The following is a 25,667-nucleotide window of genomic DNA, read 5'->3' as shown; positions in this document are numbered from 1 at the left end:
CTTAATTCACTATGCACAGGGGGTACATCAGTGCAGAGAAAGAGGTGGAGATGGCAATGGAGGAGAAATGGAAACGGGAGGAGAAAAGTTAGTGAGAGAGAGAGGTGAAATTATAAGGGAGATGTTACTAGCAGATCTATTACTACCGGTGTACAAAACATCTCGGTCGGGGCAGAGACTTTGTATCTCCATTTTTATGTTCTTTTCATCCAACGTGTGGCTGCCGTGGACGCAAATCTATGTCATCTGGTGTTTTCAGTGATGACTCTAGACAAGAGGGTGCTCTTCGGCCACGCATGAATGTATGACGTTGAGAGAAGAATTCAACTGGAAATTACCTAAAATGTTCCACCCCATGTTCTCGGCTTTATAAAAAATTATAAAAATCTATCTGAGATTTTTATCCCAGATTGCGTTTTTGGTAAAAAACAAGCTATATCCAACTGCCGATAACTAAAGAACGGATTGCAGATTTTTTCATCCGGTAGATAGAAGAGGCCCTTGTGACACCCCCAGACAGCTTTTGTTTACATCCTGGGATCCGTGGGTCAGCAAAATAAGGTAAAAACGTTGGCGGTGGCGGATGAATGAATTGATACAGGGCAGTTGATTGTTAATGGCCTACTTTGTTGTACAAGAGTGTCAAGCAAGTTAGCAGAGATGGAACACTTGTAGAGAGGCTGGGGAATTGGGTATTGGCTTCACTAAATTGGGACTTGAAGGGGAGAAAATGTTTTTCTTTTGTCTTGAAGGGGTATGTTTTGCACAATAACAGTCTGCCCACGATCTCTGTGATCTCTGTTTATAAAACGAAAATATAAAGATTTTGAAAGAGTGGCAAGCCAAAGCTCTGAAAATAGCTGATCTACAAGCTCACAACCCGATCGGTAGATCGTCTATCATCATTCTTTTCAAATGTTTTTAGAATACTAAAAAAAGGCACGTTTTTAGACAACCCCAAAGCAGCGGTATCCTGTAGTTCCCCCACTGTTTTCAGCTAATATAGACAATGTAGAACCGTACGCGGCACAGCAGGACCAAGCTCAGCCCTGTCGGATGCGCCGGGAAGCCAAGCCAAGACGTATAATCATGCAATCAGGCCTCTGATTTGAATTGAATACGGTAATCCTCGACGATACATCCGCGGCAACCTGCCAGTCAATTAGCCATGTTTTTATTTCCCACATATCTAATTGGTTTTTAATTCATTTCGCATGGCTAAGTAATCAATCTCTAATAGCACACCTAACCATTTCAAGCGGACCCTGATCGAATAAAGAGGGCAGATTGCTTTGGCACATCTCTGCCCAGCACCTGCTACCAGCCGCCCACAGTCCTCTCGCACTGGCAGGTGAAACAGTGAAATTGATACTCTACACCGGGCTATCACTTACAGTGCAGCCTGAGCATAACGTGGTGTGATTATGGAGCCCATTACGCAGTGGTCACACCCACAGTAAACACCACCTGTGTGACCATGATGCCACTTCAAGGCCTAGTATAGACATGATCATTACCTGTGAACCCTCGTCGTCGTGTCTATTGGTTCAAGCTACTACTGCACTTCAATTGAGTTATATTTATATACTGTACCGTAGTACTAACTGAAGCTTCAACTGTACTGTCTGTGCGTGCGTGCGTGCGTTAATACAATAGCAACTACTGTGAAATACTTCAATCATCATCATACCCGGAAATTATGCGGGGACGCAAAAAATACTTACCTTTACAGCCCATACTGTACATTCAAACAGAAGTCCTATATCCGCTCCTAGCCGATTGCATTAAACAACGTTAAATGACGCATACCCTCTATATTGTTTTAACATACTTCACCATACAGACTGGTAACATTAAAAAAAAAAACGTCCCGAATTACAGCTTTAATAATTCTCTTGTTTCAGGTGTTGTTGAATTGTGACTCTGCTTAAGCTCATAAACACGCCAAACGTACAGTACAAACATCCAATAATCCCCCAACTGTTGTTTGGCACTTCGGCCTGCAGGTTTTTGTATAACCGATACAGTGAGCCTGTGGATTGGCTGTTTTCGCTATTTTGGAAATACAGCTTACGTGGCTAAGCCACTTGAGTTGTTGAGGTTTGTATCCGACCTTATCAGTAAATCTGCTATAAGCACATCGCGCAAATAGTTCAGTGATTCTGTGCCTCGGAGTTCTATAAGCCGTCATAAGCCGTAGTGCAGGGAATCCCCCAAAAAACTCCACACACACACACACACAGCGCCACTCCTTCCACAGCAGCTAGCGCCAACCAAAATTAGGCCGCTCAACCATAGGCCGAGGGGATGGCTTTTATTTCTTCCCTTGCTACCTGAGCGACCAGATGCCCTGCTGTCCATGCATGTGTGAAGGGAGCCGTTAATGCCACCTCATCACTCAGTGCTATATCTGACCACGCCGTAACCCCACAACCGGCGCCCACCCCACCGCACTCCCACGCACGCCGCACACCACTGCTTACACTTGATTTGTGGCACCTGGATGCCTTCATACTGCAGAGATCACAGGTTGTCCCTCAAGGCCCCGGCGCGGCGCGGCGCGCACGTGGGGGGGGGGGATATATACTGTATATATAATACTATTAATACACACATACAGGCCTTTGTCACCATCCAAGGCTCCGTCCCTGAAGATGAAAGGGCAAGTGTACTCAAGCCCGCGTCAGACGTTGTATGACGTATGGAACTGAAACGTGGGCCCCTGAGGGATGGAGCAGGCAGGAGGAGCTGGACAGAGCACAGATGAGGATGATTAGATGGACGTGTGGTGTGTCACTGCAGAGAGAGAGAGAGAGAGAGAGAGAGAGATGAGCACATAGCCGAGGCAGAGGGTCGGAGTGGATGTGGTGAGGAGATGCAGACTGCAGCGATGGTACAGGCGGACAGCAAGGGGCCGTTCACACCTGACAGATGCAGCTGTTGCACAGCTCGAGCTCGCAATGCATTTCCATTGGGAGTCACGCCGTTTGATGACACAACCTTGTTGCATGGCTGTCTTCTGCCCCCCCCCCCCCCCCCCCCCATGCAACAAGGTTGTGTCATCAAAACACGTGACTCCCATTGGAAATGCATTGCGAGCTGTGCGACACACAGAAGAGACAGGAGTCACAGGAGTCACAGGACACACCGAGGAGACAGCTGTGTCTCAGGTGTGAACAAACCCTAAATAAGCAAGCAAATGACAAAGATGTCCAGGACACACTGACACGGCATAGAGGTAGTATAATAATAAGAAATACATTACGTTCCAGGAAACGGACAATCATGAGGATTTTCTTTTATCCTATTATTTTTCCAGTCGAGAGGCGCGATAATTGCACAGGAAAGGGCTGTGATTACCAATGTGGATAAATTGTGCGGTGCGAAAGAGGTGGATGTAGAGTTGTAGACATGTGGAAATGTTTAGCGTTTTCTTTTGGTGTCACTGAAATATGTCATGCTGACTGTGTGTCATTGTGCATCATGAGTCAGGGTGTGAGGGCCACATAACACACATACGCGCTCACACATGCGCACGCACACACACACACACGCGCGCGTACAGTATATAGTACAGTAACAGAAAAAGATTTAGCTCTTTGGGGTGTTGAGGCCGTTCCAATTAGTGATTGATCTCCTTGGGGGTTCTTTTTAACATCTGACTACTCAGAGCTCTTATTCCATTTCCTGCTCTCTCTTCTGTCCATGTGTAGTTCTGTTACACACTCTTTATTCACTCGGTCTCTCTCTCTCTCTGTGTCTCTCTCTCACTCTCTCTCACACACACACACACACACACACACACACACACACACACACACACACACACACACACACACACACACACACACACTCCCCCCAGCTTCTCCTCTGCATTTTCAAGGTCCTTGGAAATCAAGACGTGTTTTAGGAGGCACAATTAGGTTATTTCTGCTCCAATTGCGGCCACGCTCCTCAAAAAAAATCTATTTAATTTTGTTTTCTCCTGTGTTGGAACTTGTCTTTCTGTCGGCCCCCGGTCTCGGGTGAATGCCTTGGTTGGATGGGCGCCAAGTCCTTGCACCTGTCCCTCACACAGATAGGGAGGCATGCACGTGCACATATGCTCACAATGTACATACAGTAGTACGTGCACACACACTGAGCTTTCCTGCAATGTCAAGGTTATGAGATAGCATATAGCTACTTCCCAGCAGGAGGGAGAGAACGAGAGAGACAGAGAACAGAGGATGGGAGGGGAGAGAGAGAGAGAGAGAGAGGAGAGAGAGGTGGTTGAAAGAGAAAATGGGGGCATTTGAGAAATGGAATCTGTAATGACAGTGGCTGGCAGTGTAGAAGAGCAAAAGCAGAGAAATTATAGAAGAAATGTGGGATGAGATAATAAAAAAAAAGAGCGAAAAGAGTGCGGAGAGGGAGAGATGCGACTGAAGCCTGGGTGACCCCTCCCCCCGTATTTAAGCTCATGCTATTCAAAGCCCTCTAATTGGCGTCATTAATTTATAAGCAAGTTGTGGGTGGGGTGAGAGGGGAGGTGTTGGGATGGGGTTCATGGGTAAAGGTTTGAGTGTGTGTGTGTGTGCGTGCGTGCGTGTGTGTGTTCATGTGCGCGTGCGGCCTACCTTTGAGAGTTAAATCACATTCTGGATTTTTCTGTGTAGGTTCAGAGAGAGAGAGAGAGAGGGAGAAAGAGGGAAATATGACCAAAGAAATAAATAAAAAACTTGCAGCCACTGTACCATGAATCTCTATTAGCGGCTAATAATACCATTCGGACACCTCTGAGCCATTAGGGTGAAATTGAGAAGCGTTAATTATTGAAATAAAGATCCATTCGACTGTCACTCACTAGACAGTGGTGTGGTGCAAGAAAGGCCCCCATTGTTCAGCGCTATAGGAAGTAATGTAGGCGGTGAGAGGTATTCCAAGTGAGTTCAGAGATTAAAATGATGCTTTGAAAAGTATGCCTCATTTGAATAAATACAGCATTGTTGTTATTATTATTACTATTACTATTACTATTATTATCATCATTGTTGTATAGTAGGTACAAGCATACTGTATGCAAATTGCCTCACAAATTGCCTATGCAAATTGCCTCACAAATGACCGTATAGGCGTATACACGTGTAAATTGAATCATGGAACCGTGCGCTGTGCTGCAATAATTACATACCAGCGGTATAGCACACGTATGTCACTGTGGCTATGCTGGCAGGTGTTTTTCATGCACAACATGCCAGAGCGTGTTTGCAGTGCCATCTCTGACGGTAATGAAGGTTAGCTGCATGCGGTTATGGGCATAATTGGACCAGGCAGTAACTGGTATAGTTCTCTCAGATACAGTACAGTATATAGGGTACTTGTGTCTGTGGGGTTTATTTGATTCGATACGGCAGCATGGCCAATTAAGTAAGAGACAGCAGAGCTGTGTGTCCGCCTCCAACTCTGGACGTCTGCCACAGAGCCCCGACCGATTGGCTGGCTGATATGTCATTATATTATTTGACTTTTTTGAGGACATTGGTATTATGCAAATGCATAGAGCCTGATGTGTCCCATTCAGTGACGTGCACACATAGACATCAAAGCCGGGGGCGTCAGCCCCTGCCCTTTTACCCGTCTGTAAAACAACTGCCCTCTCCCCAGACAAGGAATGCAGCGTTTAATGTAGTGGAAGAAATGCAAACGCCTCTCCTTTCCATGCCATGCCGGAAGGCAGCATTCAGGAGAATAGCTTTTTTTCCGAAGTTTCTTGAACTTGGAACGCACCATTTTGCAGGGAACAAATTTGTTTCTAAATCCATGTCGTACTCCGCATCTCGCACGACGCATTGTGAGCTTGTAGATCTGCTATTTTCGCTATTTTCGTTCAAAAGTGCCCTCTTGGGAGATTTCAGCCTCTGCCTCTCTAACACTCTGCACGTCCCTGGTCCCATTCATTATTTTTTTACCACTTGGTGTCCCTATTCTGGGCATGTCACTATGGCTATTTTCAAAATATGTTTGAATAGGGCTTAAAAACCCCAGGATTGAGCCATGGTTCAGTGTATTTTTGGTGTTGGTGTTGCATGCGTCATCCTACAGTACTCAACAACAGAAACAGCTCTGCTAGACATTTTATTTGTTGGTGTATGGTTCTTTGTTGTACCTTTATTGCAAGTGAAATATTCTCTGCTAACAGAAAGTATTTACAGTAGCTCATATGCAGCAGCCTCGAGGCTGCAGATGTCTGTTGCCAAGCAATAACGGAAAGCTTCTAAGGGACTATTGCATTAAACAAAAAGCCCAAATAACGTTTAACTTTAAAATGAATGATTTGGAAGTACAGAGTTATTTATTTTTATCCTTGGCAAGCAGCTGTTGGAAGTATATGTCGTTTTTTAATTGCTTGATTCAGTATAGTATATGGAGTTTTTATAATAGCTTGATTCAGTATAGCTGCCCCGCCCCAAACCCATTGTAACTTCTAACTCCATTTTAACCATGATAGATTCATCAAAAATACCCATCCTTTTTCTGGTGACTCCTAGAGTCCTAATACGTGACGAGAACGTTTTCTTTTTTCCATTTACTGTTTTCATATATTTTTAATAATGTTTTGGGTAAAAAGCAGGAACAGGAGGAGGTCTGGAGGACACTAAAAATTATTAAAAATAAATTAAATCGGTAAATGAAAAAACACAGCCCCCTCACGTATTTAGGAGGGCAGTATCAGTCACCATAAAAATGGACAGGTGATTTTGATTAATCTGACATGGTTAATGGAGTTTGAAGCTACAATGGGTTTGTTATCGGAAAGGGGCGGGCAGCTTAAATGAATATCAAATATCTAAATCAAGAATCAAGCAATTGGCCCAGGCGGTGGCGTAACCGTCTGGGCACCCGACTCTCAGCCGCAGGTGTGCCGCGTGTTCGACTCCCGAGCCCGACACAGCCTTTACTGCATGTCATCCCCCCATCTCTCTCCCGTTTACTGTCAGCCTACTGTCTGTCCCTTAAAAAAACAAAACAATAAAAGGCGTAAGCCGCAAAAAAATATCTGTGTGGTGTTCACATAAGCCTGAGTAGACGATAAAATGACGATAAAGGTAATCAACGTTTCTTTTTTTATTCTTCACACTCCAAATGCACACCTCAATGTTTATTGTGATGTCCCACAGCATCGTTCAGTGTTGTTGTGAAGTTGATTACACAGAAACACGACGGGCTAACAGACGTCACCCCCATTATCACCCGTCATTACTGTAACACAGTGCAGTGAGAAGTCTATTCTTGTATTATGGCTTCACATAACCTCCATTAGCAGGTAATGGGGAAAGAGCCGGATGCCTTTGCCCTTGGCCAATATGAAAACAGCCAATGATTTACCTTTGGTGCGCAGTTATACCGCAGTGGATTCTGGATGGCATAGAAGACACATGTGCACAGCTCCTCCCAAAGCTGCACATGTGCTGCACTTCCTCCTAGCTCAGGGCCGCAATTTATCCAGTGTTCTGGAGCCTCAGACAGTGCGAATGCGTCATCATCATGCGGCACCGTCATGTATCCGTATACATGATGGGCTGGTTTTTCAGTTTCTTATCCCATTCTGACCGGGAACCCATTTTGGTGTCGGCATCATGTTATGCTTTAGCTATTGAAAAATAGCAGATCTACAAGCTCATAGCGCGCCACCGAGTGGCGCGCTACGAGCTTGTAGGTCTGCTATTTTTGAAAAATCGAAGAACGACTGACATTTTTAGAATCTGATCTCAGGTCAGAATGGGTTCATCAGACCAGTGTGTGTCCAGTGGAAACCTCGTATGAATCTGATCTCAGGTCAGAATGGGTTAATTGGGCCTGTTTTGGAGGCCTGATCGTCTCCTCAAATACTCTTCTGTTCTATCCCTAAAAATGGCGTCGTCCCCCTCCCCCCCCTCTCTCTCTTCATATCATGTTCTTCTCAAATCCACGAGAGAGAGAGAGAGAGAGAGAGAGAGAGAGAGAGAGAGAGAGAGAGAGAGAGCGCGAGAAGGGGAGGGGGATAAAAGGGGAAGAGAAGAGAGATAGAGAATGGGGAGAGGAGGAAAAGGAGCGGATGAGAGAGCTGAGTGCTTTTTAGCGACTCAATGACAGCCGTGACCAAAATCGTATTAGGGTCACAAAGGGGGTGACGGAGCAGGGTGGAGAAGCCTTTCAAACGAATCAATTCTCGGCTCTCTCTGCTTTCATACTCTTCTCCACTCTTCCATGCACAGTGCAACACCAAAGGGTGCATTAATATCTGGGCCACATCATGCAGTAGGTACTGTACAGCAGCACGGGATGCACACGCAGATTAGACACACCGACGGACCCACATACGGAAACAACGGTCGGACATGCGCTGCTCCCGTGTTTGCGGTATCAAACATGTAGCCTTGGTATACCAGGCTTTTATTTTCTTTCGCATTGCAAAGCCTGGTGGGGCGGCGGTGGCTCAGGGGTAGAGTGGCTGGATGGCAACCGCAAGGTAGCCTGTTCGAACCCGGGCTCCCCCAGAGTTAGCGTCGAAGTGTCTTTGAGCAAGACCCCAAATTGCTCCTGATGTGCTGGTTGGTGCCTTGCATGGTTTCCGCTGCCATCGGTGTATGAATGTGTGTGTGAATACACTTCCTTGTATTTCGCTAACCAATAACAGTGCAGAGGGGCGTGGCTCCAAATTTGGTGATGTCAGCATTGAGACACACGGGGACTACACATTTCATGCCCCCAAATGAGACAGCGGCCCCATGCACCTCTGGTCCGTTAGAACGGTGTACTGCAGGCCAGCCCATAGAAGTCCATTGAAATTCAACTGTAGTTAGCCTACTTTTAAAATAATACCAAAGTAGTGTCTTTGTCAACATGTATTGTTGTTTTCTCAATAGAGGATCTACACATTTAATTTACCACGGAGCAGAGGGGAGACGGCAGACAGAGAACCTGTCGCTTTTAAGGACGTCACTGCCTTTACGAGGCAACGAGCGCCGACTTTGAAGAGTGGAATTCTCAATAATACACGCCGATCCCGACTGACTTTGTTCATTCATGTCTATATTTTTGAACATGTCACAGGCTTACTAATATGTTCTACCTACCTCTGCGCTCCGACGGTGTGTTTTACCGTTGTTGTTTTACTTGTTGTATAAAAATTAACTTGGCTGAATAGTTGGGAAAATAACCCAGCTAAATGGAGGAATAACATATCCTGACATTTTCAACTACCGAGAGAATTCCCCAGATGAGTATTAATAATTTGTCTTGCAAGCCTGTTTGGATAATTTCCCACAAATACATAGCATATAAAACGAAATACAACAAATATATCTGGGTATTGAAAACCTCAAGGGATGCGACCGTGACGTATATACCGTGCGACCACTTTGACTTGAGATTTACAATGTTAGCACTTTTCACAAACTGATGAAGTATATTACAGTACATTGTAGGATGTATATTGAGATGGCAGGTATGTGACATTGAAAAGGACAAATCAAACATATGGGACACTTTATTGGAACACAAAAAAAAATCGCTACAGCCTCAGTAATGAACCAGTGAAATTAGGGTATTTTATGATGCCTCTCATAGGGATTGCATTGGCAGCTGCAGTACACCGTTGAAACGGACCAGAAGTGGGGCCGCTGTCTCATTTGGGGGCGTGAAATTTGTAGTCCACGTGTGTCTCTATTCTCCGCTGTTTTCTACTGAGGAGGGGGGGGGGGGGGGGGGGAACTCAGATCACTGAACCAATAGGATCTATCGGCGTGATCTCGCCGGCACCTGGCACCGCCCCTCTAGACCAGAAATCATAGGTACAGGCTGGGCCAGGCTAACAAACATGTAGCAAAACGCCAGGAGCAGTCTGAAGGGGACAGCTTGACCTTGGCTGAGCTTGACATTGGGTTGTGTGATGTCAAGAGAGCCCATGGGGGTGGGATGCGTACCCATTGATGCCACAGGGGGCATGGGTGGAAAATATACTCAAATGATTTACTTAAGTAAAAGTATCAATACTGCAATATAGAAATACTTACAAGTTACAAGTAAAAGTCTAGAATTCAAAATGTACTTGAGTAAAAGTACAAAAGTATTACTCATTATGTCTCATTTCAAGTTTTCAAATGTCTAAAAAAACATATTTTGAAAATAGCAGATCTACAAGCCCACAATGCGTTGCATCGCGACGCGTTGTGATCTTGTACATCGGCTATTTTCAAATGGTCGAAATGTATATACTGTAGCAAGTGGTTTCTGTCCATTTTGTAATAATAATCAAAATCTACAAAGTAACTAACTAGTAACTTAGGTTTTCAAATAAATGTAGTGGAGTAAAAGTACAGTATTTGGATCTGAGATATAGTGGAGTAGAAGTAAAAATACTGGACATTTTACTCAAGTAACGTGCAAATAACGAAATTGTACTTAAGTACAGTACTTAAGTAAATGTACTTAGTTACTTTCCAGCACTGACCTTGACATTGTGTCATATCCGCTTTGCGTTGGGTGGCGTCAAAGAGCCCATCGGAGTGGGATGCGTAGCCGTCGCTGCCACAGGGGGCACTTACATATGGGAATGTCAGGGATCTCATCTCACCTCCCCGGCACAAACCCCGCCGTATGATGCCTTTTTCTATAGATCATTACCCTCTGTCCCCCATGATGCCGCTGTTCTAGGACTCGCTCAATCAGGACCGCCAGCCAGCCATTCCCCCCCACCCCCCCCCCCCCAGCAAATCCTGTTTCATAGCCCTGTCGTGTGGGAGGTGAGGTGAGGAGGCGTCAGGAGGCATTGGGGAGGTTCTGTTGTAATTTCAGTCCTTATACCGTAGGTCTCGATGTCGTCCCGGTATATTGACAGTGTTGAGTCTCGGTTTCATTGCAGTTTTACCATAATGACACAGAGTGAAGCAACTCTGCCTCTCCCGACATATCCTGACCTCAGTCCCTCTGTCATTTTGTCATCGGCTCGCTCGCCTCACCTTAATATTGCGCTCTACCTCTCATAACCCTCCTTCTCATCTTTCAACCTTTGCTCTCTCACCCTCCTGGCCCTCCACTCCCCATGCAATCATCCCCTTTCACCCCTCCTCAACCCTTCCCGATGCCTGTCTCTGGTGTTCTCTCCATTTGGAAGCCCTGGTAACAGAGGTTAATCCTCTCTTATTAGAGCTAGGATTATTCGGAGGAAAGGGACAGGAGCGGGCATGCCGGGCAGATGCCTGGTTCGCCTGTCGGTAGCCCCCACCAGCTGGGAGACACCAGTAAAACACATCGAAGGGTGTACAGCCATGTTTGCACTAGGCACTGTAGCACATAATATTGTATAGTGCCGTGTGTACAGTAGCAGTTAGTTTGAGTACACCGTCTCGGGACTTCATTGTGAGTGCCTAGTGCTGTAGGAAGGGGTGAAATTTACAGTGTATTTGTGTTTCTCTGGCAGCTGTAGACATAACATTTAGAGATAGGCAATTTTCCAACACACTGAAAGCAAATGTCACTGCCCGGTTCACTCGGGCGCCATCTTGGAAACGCAGGCAGTAAGTTCTGACTAACAAGACTCCTGTCTTTTTGAAAGAGGAGTCGTATAAGTCTAACGTTCCGAGTATTGCCATCCAACTTGTGCATTGTATACAACATGGAGTGTTAACAGTTTTCACAGTCAAACTTTTTTACCCCCACATACCAAAGCTTGTATGCGCGCGCCACCCACGTTGGTGCCTATACGTTCTGTTCAACTTTAATATAATATTAAATCTGTCTCTTCCTTACAGGTTGACAAGAGAAACTGCACTTTTCCCCTCCTTTTCCAACACTGAATGCTGCGCGCGTCTATTCCACTAACCCAATGTTCTTGTGCTGTCGTCCAATTATCACTAATCATTAAACTGTTATTTATTTCTCTGTCTTTCTCTCCCCCTCATGCCTAAATATAGAAGTGGAGCAAAAAGGTAACTAAATGCCAACTTCTTTACTTAATGTGGGTTTTCCATATGGGCACATGCTTCTTGGTGATGGGGTTGCTATGGCAACGTGTCGTCTGATTCCTGTTCATCGGTGTGTGTTCATCGTCTGCTTCATCAAGGTGGTTCCCAGCATGTCTTTCATGGGGAAGATTAGACCATCAGGAGTACAAAAAAAATGAGCAACTATCAATCAAATAAATGCAGGATATATCGACTAACTATCAATAACTAACTACTGTAACTGCATTGATAACTATCAAGGCAGCATTGAACACAACGCAGGACCAATTTATCCGTCTGTTAAATTGCTTAATATATAACAGACCAACAGCTTTATTACAATATAGCTTTCCTAGCTTAAAAAATAAACCTATTATTAATAACCCAAAGTTATTCTGCTGTTGCTTCCTCAGCTGCATAATATTAAAGTAGAGGTGTATACTATAAAGAGATCAATAGCTTGTTCAATAAGGTGTCAGCATTTTTGATTATAGCTCTAACATGACGAGGGCTATAGAGCCTACAGGGAATAGCCAGTCAATATTGGAGAAAGATCATAGATATTAATATTCCTACTAGGCATCTTATCTGCCCTGCACAATGCTGCGTTACAGAGGTCTGGGTTTGCACCACTTCCCCAGGGCATTGTGTTTCTATAATGCAATATTTTCCCTACCGGGGGAAATTGTCACCAAGCCACATTGCAGCAAGTTAACTTCAAAGATCCAAGGTGAAATGTGCAATTATTGAAATGAAAAGGCAGTTAAGAATCTTGCTATGAAACATATTCAAATCAACTTTTTATCTGCAAGCTGTTAATGAACAAACTATTATCACGTGAATGCCGAAGGGAAGTAAGGTCACAGACACATTGAAACGCAGCACAATAAACAAAAATAAGCACATACTGTACATGCATAGAGAAATCACACTTTAATAATCACAATCTATGCCACATATCAGCTCCCAAGTGTAGCTAATATATTCAGAATATCATACGGCGTATTAATGAAAAGTAGGAGCGTAAATAGAAATTTATAGAAACATTTTGTCTGGAAGTTCCCCATGAAAGTCATCATTGTTTTCTGTCATTCACGCTTCCATCTCTGGTGTGCTTACATCAGTTATAAATGCATCAGTGAAAGCATCCGTGTCATTTTAGATGTTATTTGGCTATTCAAAAATAAAGTGTTTAGAAGTTCAGAAGCCATTTGTATAATGGATCTTAATGGATTATTTAGTTTAGGCTTTATTTTCGAAAGATAGCCGCTGAGCAGCCCAACTGCCGAGTTGCGTGCCGAGGCGCGATGTCGTACAGCGTGCATCACGCCACATTTCTCACATGCAGTCATGCAGAGGTAGACAACATGTTTAATCTCAAGTGATTACAGAGGAATGGTAAAACCACAACCCTCTCTCCACCTCTCTCTCCTTCTGAGAACACAGCGTTTCACCTCCGCTAGACGGATCTCCGGATAGGACCTGTCAACGCTGTGTCAGGCTCCCAGCCTCTGTCTGAACGAAAGGAGCTTTCACGCGCATGTCACGCTGTGTGTTTGTGTGTGTGTGTGTGTGTGTGTGTGTGTGTTTTGGTTGTTGTTTGTGATGTACTCTGGCCCACCCCATAACTCAGACCTCAAAAATGTCGTCTTAATCCTTTATCTTTATTTTCCACCAGCCTTTGAGTATTAAGCGGAGCTCTCGGCCAAGGGCTCTTTTTCCCCCCAAAACATTTCGCCTTAGCAATTGGCCACTTTTGACAAAGCATTACCAAGATCTCTTGCCAATATTATTTGGCAGAATAAATCCTAATGTATCAGTAAAAGTGTTATTGTTAACTGCAGCTAATAGATATTGTACGGCAGACCTTCATACCTTGCTGTACTGCCTAAGTGAACGAGGAGGCTACTTATACAGACACATAAGCAGACATTATGCTCCCTCATTGGCAAAGCCTCGCTTTGATCGTCTCCTCTGGGACATATAAAACCCTCCCTTTATTTAAAATTCATATCAGAAGAAGCCTTTTCTAAAGCTCTTCTGAAAAGATGGGAAGCTTTAAATTGACTTAGATATCCAGTAGAATCCATACTCAAATGTAATCAGCCCATCCACTGGCCTTCATGCAGTTTGCATGAAGTAATTAGTTTAGTGTGGCCGAATAGTAAATCATGCCTCAGACAAATAAGATCTGAATATGGCTGAAATAATGGGAAATAGACTCATATCATTACATGGATTGAGTAATCACTGTGTTTATGCCCCGGTAGGGGGCAGCTGCTGCCAATAATCACAGTGTACCATTTATCAAAATCTTGTAAAATTGGGTTTGTGTAATGTTATCTCTATTGGCTGTTATTTCTTAACGACCTGTGACAGAATATTTGATATGACTGAGTGGATGGAATGATATGGTTACACTGTAGTCATTTTCATGCTGTACACTGTCCCGGCTCCTCGGCTATTCTGGAATTATATTTTGTTAGAAGAGAAAGAGGCAATATGACTTGAGCGTTGATGAGATTAAGGTGTGTGTGTGTGTGTGTGTGTGTGTGTGTGTGTGTGTGTGTGTGTGTGTGTGTGTGTGTGTGTGTGTGTGTGTGTGTGTGTGTGTGTTGTACTGTAGATCTGTATAACATTTTGCATCACATTTCCCCCCCATCATGTTGGTGTACATGTGCTATTGTTCTGTATGCTAATTGTCATCAGGGTCAAGGACTGCTGGGACACATGTAGTGGATTTAGACTTGCATAATTACAAAATATGGGGAAAAATAAGTGATTGGAATTACTGCACACCTTCAAAGTCATGATGTGTCTGTGAGTCAAAATATGAGTTATTTTGGAGGCAAATGGTAAAGATTACACAATCTTCGTTATTTAATTTGATTTGAGTAGAACCGCCTCAACCCTGATGAAAATGACGCACGGCAGCTCAACCTCTTGACCCTTTGCACTGGACAGGAATGAGCTTCAGAGCTGATGGTCTTTGCATTGTATTGTCTGCAGTATAACACCTCACTGGCTCCTCTTGCATACATACCAAAGTAACTCTCTGCTCTGTCTTTTTCCCATTTTTGGCTCCTCAGTATTCCTGTGCCCAGGGCTTCTGCGAGGGGTGTACCAGAGCGAACACCTCTTTGAATCGGACCACCAGTCTGGAGCCTGGTGCAAAGATCCCCTTCAGGCTTCTGACAAGATCTACTACATGCCCTGGACGCCTTACCGCACAGACACGTTGACCGAGTACTCCTCCAAGGAAGACTTCATCGCCGGAAGGCCAACGACGACGTATAAACTCCCGCACCGCGTCGACGGAACAGGCTTCGTCGTTTACGACGGGGCGCTTTTTTTCAACAAGGAGCGCACTCGCAACATCGTCAAGTTCGACCTGCGGACTCGCATCAAGAGCGGCGAGGCCATCATCGCCAACGCCAACTACCACGACACGTCGCCATACCGCTGGGGGGGGAAGTCGGACATCGACTTGGCGGTGGACGAAAACGGGCTGTGGGTTATTTACGCGACGGAGCAGAACAACGGGCGGATCGTCATCAGCCAGCTGAATCCGTACACGCTGCGCGTGGAGGGGACCTGGGACACGGCCTACGACAAGCGCTCTGCCTCCAACGCCTTTATGATCTGTGGAATCCTCTATGTGGTGAAGTCGGTGTACGAGGACGACGACAACGAGGCGACCGGGAACAAGATTGATTACATCTTCAACACAGAGCTGAGCAAAGACGGTTTCCTGGACATCCCTTTCCCAAACTCCTACCAGTACATCGCCGCCGTGGATTACAACCCCAGGGACAATCTGCTGTACGTGTGGAACAATTACCACGTGGTCAAGTACTCCCTGGATTTTGGGGCACTGGACAACAGACTAGGTAAGCTTTCTTTTTTTGTATGTATTTGCATGTCACAAATGTCATGTGTGTCAATTTAACACAGTGGCTTAGATAAATGGTAAGGATTTCACTGTGAGCGATTCGATATCATTACCAACCAGCTCAGTGGCCTTGTGTTTAGAGTGTCTGCCCTGGGACTGGGAGGTCGGGGTTCGATCCCCAGCCGGGTCATACTAAAGACTTTGAAAAAGTGGACCCAATGCCTCCCTGCTTGGAATTCAGCATCAAGGGTTGGAAGTCCCTGCTAGCGTCATGTCCAGGGGTTCTACTTGTACATCAAGCCGCCTCACGCTACAGAAACAGGAGAATAGGCCCTATGGACCTCATGGCCCAGCAAGGCTTACCTATTCATTACCAAGGTTCCGGTGACATCAGGGATGGTAGACCTACTCAGTCATACAGTACGTGGTTGATGAGTGGCCAGATTAGACATGCTCATAGATTTGTGTGTGCAGTTGAAAGAGAATTTAAGAGAAGTAGTTTGACGGCAGTGGTCCAATAACTACCCAGCATAGTGTTTTGTCTGAGTCCCAGACAGGCGTTAATGAAAGATCTCTGAAAGATGTCTGATTTAACATATACAGTACTTGCTCGGTTTCTCCCAATAATCATCACCCAATATATTTTCCTTCCTTTTTTTCCGCAAACTTATTAGTTAATTAATATAACAAATTAGGCCAATCTCTCAGTCAAATCATGCATGATTCCACGGAGAGATTGGTAGTCGTCGAATCAGACTCCCTTGATCATCGAGGTCAGGCCTGCCTACGTACACACAAGCACGCACACACACACACACGCACACGCGCACTGACAGACACATACACACAGCCAGGTTGTAATAGACCCCTCTATCATTGTAAGAGAGTTTTGTCTTCCACTCCTGTTGTGAAGAATGGGCTGACCTCCAAACAGCAGTCAAGGACCCGGCCCGGCTCCACTGACGGGCCGGGGAAGGAGGTATAGATGGAGCTGATGAATAGCGCTAGTAAACTGATAAATAACCCATTCTGACCTAAGATCAGATTCTAAAAATGTCTTCTACATCCTGACACTTTTCTGAAAAAGCTATGTTTCTATGTCAGTCGTTCTTCGATTTTTCAAAAATAGCCTACAAGCTTGTAGCGCTCCACTCGGTGGCGCGCTATGAGCTTGTAGATCTGCTATTTTTCAATAGCTAAAGCATGACATAATGCTAACACCAAAAGGGGTTCCCGCCCAAAATGGGATAAAGCGGATGGACGGAGTAAATGAACAAATAAAAAAGGCAGATAAACAGAGCGGACCCGAGGTTGTGTGAGTGTGTGAGTGAGTGATTGAACGCATCCCTGCATGAACAATGAATCATTCAGGTTGTTCCAGCTGCCCATCTTGATTACTCCCTGTCCGTATTGTCTCATTATGATCTCTCTTTTAATAACTTTGTCCGTAGTGCTTGTTAGGCACTGCCAGACACGCACACGCTCTCTCTCTTTCTCTCTATTCTATACTCTCTCTCCGTTTCCCCCGAACACTTCCTCCACACCTCACCCCCCCCCCCCCCCCCCCCCCCACACACACACACACACACACACCCATGGGCCTTCAGTGCATGATCTGCCGCAGGATATGAGCACCGGAGCAGGAGAGCCACGCCTGCGGGCCTACAGCTGGGTCCTGGCACCGTGTGCGATAGCTGTGCGGTTCAGGGCGTAGGTAGCGCACGCTACGGTGCATTGGGCAGCGGGGAGTTGAGAGGAGATCTGTGACGGTTCAAAGATGTACATGTAGTCTTAAGTCTAGTGTTTGGATGATTAGTTATTGTGCGTCACCGTCGCTGATGTGAGATGCTCACGGAGCCTTCACTGACCTTTAGACAGGAGTTTTTTTTAAATATTTGTGTCTGCAAAGTTTCCTGCGGATCATGCGCAATCCCCAATGGGAAATGTCTACAGTATACTGCTCATAACTTTAAACATTAAAAGCCGGGTTGGCAGGATGTTAAAATTAGGCCGCACCGATATATCAGCACAGAGGCCAGACATCACACAGTGTATCGTATTACTTTAGTTTAAACAAAACTACGTCATTGGCCACAAATTCCACAATTCTATAATCAGTGTAATGCGGCGGTCCGATATAGTGAAACATCCCTCCTAATAGTTGTCACAGGACTAAGAGCTGAAAAGCCCTTCCTGTGTCCCGTTGTGGTCATCCAGCTGCTACAGTTTCATGGCAATCTGGCCATTTATTATTATTATTATTATATACAGTATCTAGAGGACGGACTGCCCCACCCCCAGCTATTCATTTCAATGAAAGTTGCTGACCAGCGCTTGACTTGAGCACCGAGCAGGCGCACTATGGGTTTCAATTAGCAGAGGAGTTTTAAACGCGGAAGTATTGCAATCCCACCAGGCGACGGCAGCTTCACTGTACTATGGTGGTTCTGGGGGCTTGGTTTTGGCCTACAGGTGGCTCCAGAGGAACGGCCATGGACTCACCGATAATCAGTAGGGTCCATCCTCCGGCGTGCAAGAAGGTGCACAGCTGCCATCAGCAATTAGCTGAACTTAACTCCATTATTCTCCAGTCATGGAAAAAAACGTAGCTCACGAGCCGTGTTGATTTCGTCGACTAAAACTAAGACGCAAAATGTTCGTCGACTACCTTTTTTCACTGATGAAAACTAAATGGAAACTATGCTACGATGACGATGACTAACACTAAGACTAAATATATTGACAATTTCGTCAACAAATAAAAACTAGACTAAAACTGTTAGGAAGGGACTAGTGGATAAAAGATCCAGTATAATTCATTTTATAGCCGTCGCGCTGCGACCCGTTGTGAGCTTGTAGATCTGCTATTTTCAGCAAGTGTAAAGCCATTACGACGGCATCAAAATACATTTACTGTAGCCAAAATACATTTTAGTCGACTAAAACTAGACTAACACTAAAACATTCCAGGGGACTAAAATCATGTTACTAAGACTAAATGAAAACTATTCAAAAGACTATGACTAAAACTAAAATCAAAATTTGCTGCTAAAAACGCCTTCATTCTATCTCCTCGTGGTCATCATCTGATCACATTGGTTAGTCTTCATCCTTCCCTATTTAGACACTAGTCTGACATTAAGCCTCCAGAGGCCAGACCAAAGATTTGCGACACACAAAAAAAAGATTTATATTTTGTCATATGATATAAATAACGGTAATGGGTCACACACACCAACCAAGACTGCATTTCAGTAATTTATTCTTGCATTTTGGACAGGAGACAAAACGTTTCGGCTATCCAGCCTTCATCAGTGTGGAGAGTGTCTGAATGTAAGTTCCTTTTAAAGGAACTGGTGACATAGTGCAGGTGCATGTAATCACCGCTAATCACCTCACATCACACCCCCCATGGGTGATCACAGACTGGAATTGGTAATAATGTTATAAAGTATCTGGTAGCAATCAACAAAGCGACTAGCAATTACATCTCATAAAATATACATTATACAAAGCAAAACGGTTTCGGATTTGTTTAAACAAAGCAGGTCGCTGAGGACATCAGGCTTTATTTTTGCACTTCATGAATACTTTGTCATAGTGGCAGCTTGTTGTCTTTGCTATTTTTGGTGTGCAACACTGTTGTACGACCAAGCATTAATTAAGCATTAGAACATGATTATTTGCAGCTGTCTGAATTACCCGACAGCTGTACTTGTTGCTGTGGTTTCCTGGCCTGCAGAGGTTTGACCTTTTCCAACCTCACTCCACTCTGAAAAGAACTTTAGGCCTGCGATGTCTAACTGTATGTTTGCTGACACACAGAATACAAAACATCATAAAACGACAGTACGACACTCAACAACCAGCAGTGGTGCAAAGTAACTAAGTATACAAGTAGCCTAACCGTACTTTTTGTATTTCTACTTTATTGGAGTATTTCCAGTTTTCAGTACTTCTGCTCCAATACATCTCAGAGACAAATATTGTGAAAACTTTAGTTACTAGTTACAATACGACACGTCAGGATAGATGTGAGTGTTAGAGAGGCAGGGGCTGACATCCCGTAAGAGGGCACTTAGTTTTGGACAAAAATAGCGAAAATTGCAGATCTACAAGCTCACAATGCGACGTGTTGAGAGCTTGTATATCTTCTATTTTCTGGGCGCAACCCAGCACTCTTTAGCTAGTGGAGATCCGGTGTACGACCTGGATTTCTAAACAAATTTGTTCAGCGCAAAATGCTGCGTTCAAGTTCAGGAGACCACTCCACAACCACGGGCATGCATATACGTTTGTTTGTTTGTCTCCAACACCTGCTTTTGTCTAATGCTGGCTAGAAGATAGATTCACGGCTGACGGAAATACTGTATGGTTGGTGATCTCTGTTATTATGCCATTCATATAAAGGGATAAAGAGAAGACTAATTTATTTCTCTGCACTTGGTGAGCAACTCAAAGGAAGTCTTCAAGGTTGTGAAAGTGCTGAGCGAAAACCACTGTTGGGGAGACATAATTGCTGTCAGTGTGACAGATGCCATCGTCTTTTAACCTATTTAGGCCTGAGGACGATGTAACAAATGCCTTCTTTCAAAAATAGCTAAAGTATAACATGATGCCCGTACAGATTCCCGTACAGAATGGGTTAAGTAAGCAGGCTGCTTTCAAGGACACACAATACATGCCAATGTCTTCTTCCATGACAACTGCAGCTGCTGTTAATTTAAATGCATTTGTTTGGCCTGGGGCGGGGGGGGGGGGCACATATAATGTTCATATCATAAAAAATATCCTTGGACTTGTCTTTGTGCCATTCATGCACATAGTTTTTCATAATTTGATGCAGGGTCAAACTATGCAGTGGTGAGTAGGACATACATTTTTCAAGGACAAAAAGTGGGTAATGAATGTGAACACAATTAATGAAGAAATGCAAGCACTAGAACTAAGTTTGTTTTGAAACCCCTTAGCTTCATGGCAACAATACATGGGCTTGTCTAATTTCACTCACTTGCTCGCATACACACACTCGAAGAAAAAAATATATATATAACCCCATCGCCTCACTTTGTGCCCATATTATGTACTGTTTTACTATCAGCGGTGGCATTAGAAACACCCAAATGTGCTGATGCCATGCCCTTTAGAGTAGTAGTCTAGACCATGTGCCATTACTGCTGCTTCAATAGAGCCCTTAGTCCTGTTTCAATCAGGACATACAGTATCTAGGCTACCATTAAATATGCATTTCATGTGGAAAAACAAACAAAGTAAAGACATGAGGAACATAGTAAGCAGCAGAGAAAAAGACTAGAGCTCCTATAAGAGAATAGTAACACATTCACAATACTGTATTTAAAATGAAAACAATAACCCTTATACTGCTATACTGTACTGTAGGTCTCATGCTCTGTTGATGTTTCATTCACGTCCTAGCTTCATACTGTACAGAACTCTGCCCTTAAGGCTGACTTGAGAAATCATACACACTCTCGGCTTCAGACTTCAGACTTTTGTGTCCGCCACAATGAGCAACATTGACCGCTCAAGCCTGATAATCACAGGCAGCCACTTGAGGAGAGAATTTGCCCTGGTCTCAGAGGCCTTGGTGTCTGCAGAAATGGAGAGAAATGGTCACTTTGTTGTCGGAGGCGGTGGTGGACAAAGTACTCAACCCCAGCACTTGAGTCGTAGATATTACGTGGTCAAATATTACGCCACTACACGTTAAAATTGCTCTGCTTTGAACTTGCTCCCTATAACGCTCCCATGGCCGTTAGCCTTGGAATGGACATTCATATCATATTGTCGCTGTCGAGCAGAAACCTCATATCTCTATATTCTATTTTCTTATATAAATGAATGCCCTACGCGATCGTATTACAGCGTCAAAGTATCAAAAGTAGCAGATGCTCAAGCGCAAAATGCTAAAAGTATCCTATCTAGTACCTATTTCTGAATTTGAATCCTGAAAAGTAACAGTTTCGGACATTATGCAATTTCCACCCGACAGAGACGTTAAGAAAGTATTATCTGTTTATTCATTAAGATTTTTTTGTATTGATTGTAAATGGATCACTATGCTCTCTACCAGTAACCTCAAGCACATGATTTACCATTATGCTGCATTGCTGCCATCCATTGTTCGACCACATTCAAAAGGAACATATCGTACTGTGTAGAATATTGATCACACAAAAAATCGGCCAATGCGGCAAGGTCAACTGAAGCCTCGGTACGGTATCTCCCTCGCTTCCGCTTTCAGTGTTTTGTGTTCTGGATCAGGGACGTGCACACATAGACATCAAAGGGGCCTTTTACCCGTCTGTGAAACATCTGCCCTCTCCAGACCACGAATGCAGCATTTACTATGGTGAAAGAACTGCAAATGCCACACTCCTTTCCATGCCATACCGGAAGGCAGCATTCAGGAGAATTGCTCCCCCCCCCCCCCCCCCCCCCCCCCCCCCGAAGTCTCCTGAACTTGAACACAGCATTTTGCGTTGAACTAATTTGTTTCGAAACTCCATGTCGTTACACCGCATCTCCAGTAGGTAAAGATTGCTGTGTCTACAAGCTCTCAATGCTGCGCTGCGGCGCATTGAGAGCTTGTAGATTAGCTATCTGCTATTTTCCCTGTTTTTGTCCAAAAGTGCCCTCTTACGAGATTCCAGCCCCTGCCCCTCTCACACTCTCTCTGCACATCCCTGTTCTGGATCAACCTCCCAGCAGTGAAATGTGCCTTTAGGCCCCGGGATGAAGGAACCTTTGCTCTCCCTTTTGCGTTCTTGTGCTATCAGCATAGAGTGAGAGGAGGAGGAGGAGGAGGGGGGTGGGAGGGCTGCAGGATATGGCACAGTTGGTGTCATAGATACCCTGGTCGTTTTAGCATGCCTGTTATCTTGCCACATGTTGCCATCTGGCCAGGGCGCCGTGCCAGCGCGGAGATGAAGCGAGCCCGAGGCGACACCGTCGACCTTCATACAACAACTGGCATGTTTTGAGAGCCCCGGCTCAGTCAGCAGTACAGCAACACAGATCAACTAAATTGATTACGAAAAAAAAACCACACGGCTATTATTGCGTTTGCTCCGAGAGAGATCGAATTTATCCCATACCGTCAGAGGCACAACCTGTTGTTCTTTGGACGGCATACTGTACACCGACTGCATGAAACAAATTGACTGGCCCAGGATAGTAAACACTGCAGGGTTGCATACTTATCTCTGGCATCTGCTGTCCAAGAGCTGTTAGATCTACAGTACAGTGCCGCCCGTTCAACAAATGGGAAGATACAGACTGTCCAAGAGGAGAGAAAACCCAAGGACACTAGCATGTTATGTCATCAATTACCTGGACCCGGGAGACCTTGGCCGTGTCCAAAATCACCACTCAATATAGGCCACTATACAGTGAGGTTCCCATTATTTAGATTGTACTGTACAGTACAGTATAGTATAGTTTAGTGGACTCATCTTTCATCACAATGCACTGTGAAATGACATACCCAGTCCCTACCCCCCCCCCCCCCTCTCTCTCTCTCTCTCTATCCCCCTCCACCACTCACTCTCTCTCTCTCGGCTTCCTCTCTCTCTCCCCCTCGCTCTCCCAATCACAGCGCAGAATAAAACACCTCCCAGCCAATCACAGCGTGCAATACGTGCAGACGATTCCGTACACAAATTTCACCCTCAAATTTTGAGGACACAATTACTAAACTGATTAGTTAGATTAGATAATTATGTAATACTAGCCCTTACCCGTTGTGAGATATTTCCCCCCCATGGTCAATGACTGTGTGAAAAGTGGGAGGGATTGGTGCAGGCAGTGAGGAGATACGGCAGTGTTTCTGACAGACATTGACTGAATTATAGTATGATGATATGATGTATACTCTATGTATGATAATTATTAGGGACGCTCCACCAGCTGAGGTTGATCTGTCAAGAAAATCAGGAAATTGCAGCAGAGAACGTACTCTAGTCTAGACCTACAATAAACTTTTCCATTTTAATTTAAACTGTAGGATTTTACAGCTATTTTAGACATTAGCTTTATCTTTTGTTTGTTTGGCAAGATATGCAAACAGGACCAAGCCAGGTAACAGCGGGAAATCGTATAGACAGCAAAAAGCCATCGCCTTAATGCAAAAAAAAGGACAACCATCTGTTAATAAACTATACGGTATTTAAATAATAAACCTTTCCATTGTCTTTATCCTGCAAGGTCACTTTGCAGTGCAAAGTAATGTCATTTTAATCGGTAGCACAGCATCAGCAGGTACCACGCCGTGTCATCTCTAACGCTATGCCAGAAAACCATATTTTGCACACTGCACCAAAAACCTTCTCCAGTTGGAGCTCGCTTGCAAATGTAGGCTCCACGGTTATTTGCTCCCTACATGCTCATTACATGGCTGGTGCACTCCTTGCATAGGATAATCATTTCCAGGGCAAGGGTGCTGACACAACTGGGTCTAGGGGTTAGGATTACAATAGTCATTTATTTTTCCAGCACGCACGCAAGCACGCATGCACGTTTGTACACGCACGCACGCTTGTGCACGCACGCACGGTCAGTCTTTCTGCAGAAGCTCTTGGAAACACAATGGGACTCTGTTCATAATGCACCTTGAGATGTTTGGCATTCAGATATATGGAGCTATTTAGTCCATCCCGTGCTGCTTGTTTGACTGAGGCACCGTGGCGTAACGGCAATATGCTAGGGTGTTGTATCTTGTTACGCTGTACAGTTTTAACCCATGAAGACCTGAGGCCCATTCTATACAAATACCTTCTAAATCGGTAGTTCTCAAACCTTTTTGTGCCAAGGACCCCTACAAAAAAGTATGTGTTTGGCCGCGGACCCCCATCTGAAAATGCTTTGTGCCATATACAGTATATATATATGTACTGACACCGATGGTTTCCGGGTTTTAACTGCTTCTCATCATATCGCCGTGTCTGGTTTCCAAAACCATTATTTTTCAGGAAATGAAGCACCTCCAGTTTCAATGGATACATTTTAGTTATTATGTAGTCACAAGCTCTTGTTTCATCAGTTAAATAATATTAACCACAGACAGACTTAACCACTTTCACTTATACTTGGAAAATGTTTCGAAAACAGGCGGTGCACAGTACAAGCTCAGTCACAATTGCCTCGCGTTGCAATAAGATCGGGTAATATTTCTCTACTTTTGTGTGACTTACTATATGGAGAATTAATGTACGGGAAGAGAAAAAAGGGCTTGAAATATGGAGGTTTTCTGCCCAAAAGCAACGATAAGGCTCTGGAATGTGAACAGAAAAACAACAAGCTAAAACTTTGGCAATTTCAGTAGGCAAGCTCATGTTTCAAGCAGGCCCAGGATATGGCATGTTCAGAGTCCACCGTTATGCATCACATGGCTTTATCTCCCCCTCCCTCCCTCCCTCCCTCCCACCCACCTACTGTACCTCTGACTGGCCATACATCATTGGCTATACCGGCTCTTAGCTTGATCTCGAAATCATACAGAGACCACCTGTGTAGTGAGAGGACTGGCAGCCGATTCCTCAATTAAGGCCAACATCCCCATCCATCCATCTCAGCATGACACGCACAGGAATGAGGAGAAAATGAAGAGGGTGCACAAAATATTCAGAGGCCCGTTTTTCACCGGTTAGTCCATGAGCCTGCAGAGACCTCCAGAACTGGAGCGTTAATTATACATTTGAGTGGGCAAAACCATGCCTATATTCAATTGTTTATAGGACCAATGTAAGTAAATTAAAATACTGTATGATAACCCTTCCACAGGAGTAGCT

At 44.6% G+C, this 25,667-nt stretch overlaps 1 protein-coding gene across 1 annotated transcript in view; it reads left to right on the top strand.

Moving 5' to 3' along the window:
• Positions 1–25,667, top strand: part of LOC308335713 (adhesion G protein-coupled receptor L3) — a 276,097-nt gene that overhangs the window by 151,216 nt on the left and 99,214 nt on the right. Inside the window, exon 6 of the mRNA XM_080792874.1 lies at positions 15,056–15,856. Coding sequence (XP_080649000.1) covers positions 15,056–15,856 — 801 coding nt within the window. The remainder of the gene's footprint in view (positions 1–15,055; positions 15,857–25,667) is intronic.

Source organism: Protomyctophum bolini, assembly GCF_963924005.1.
Source record: "Protomyctophum bolini genome assembly, chromosome: 20".
Taxonomy (NCBI): domain Eukaryota; kingdom Metazoa; phylum Chordata; class Actinopteri; order Myctophiformes; family Myctophidae; genus Protomyctophum; species Protomyctophum bolini.
Note: the sequence above shows the minus strand (reverse complement) of the source record. Positions and strands in the feature narration are given on the sequence as shown.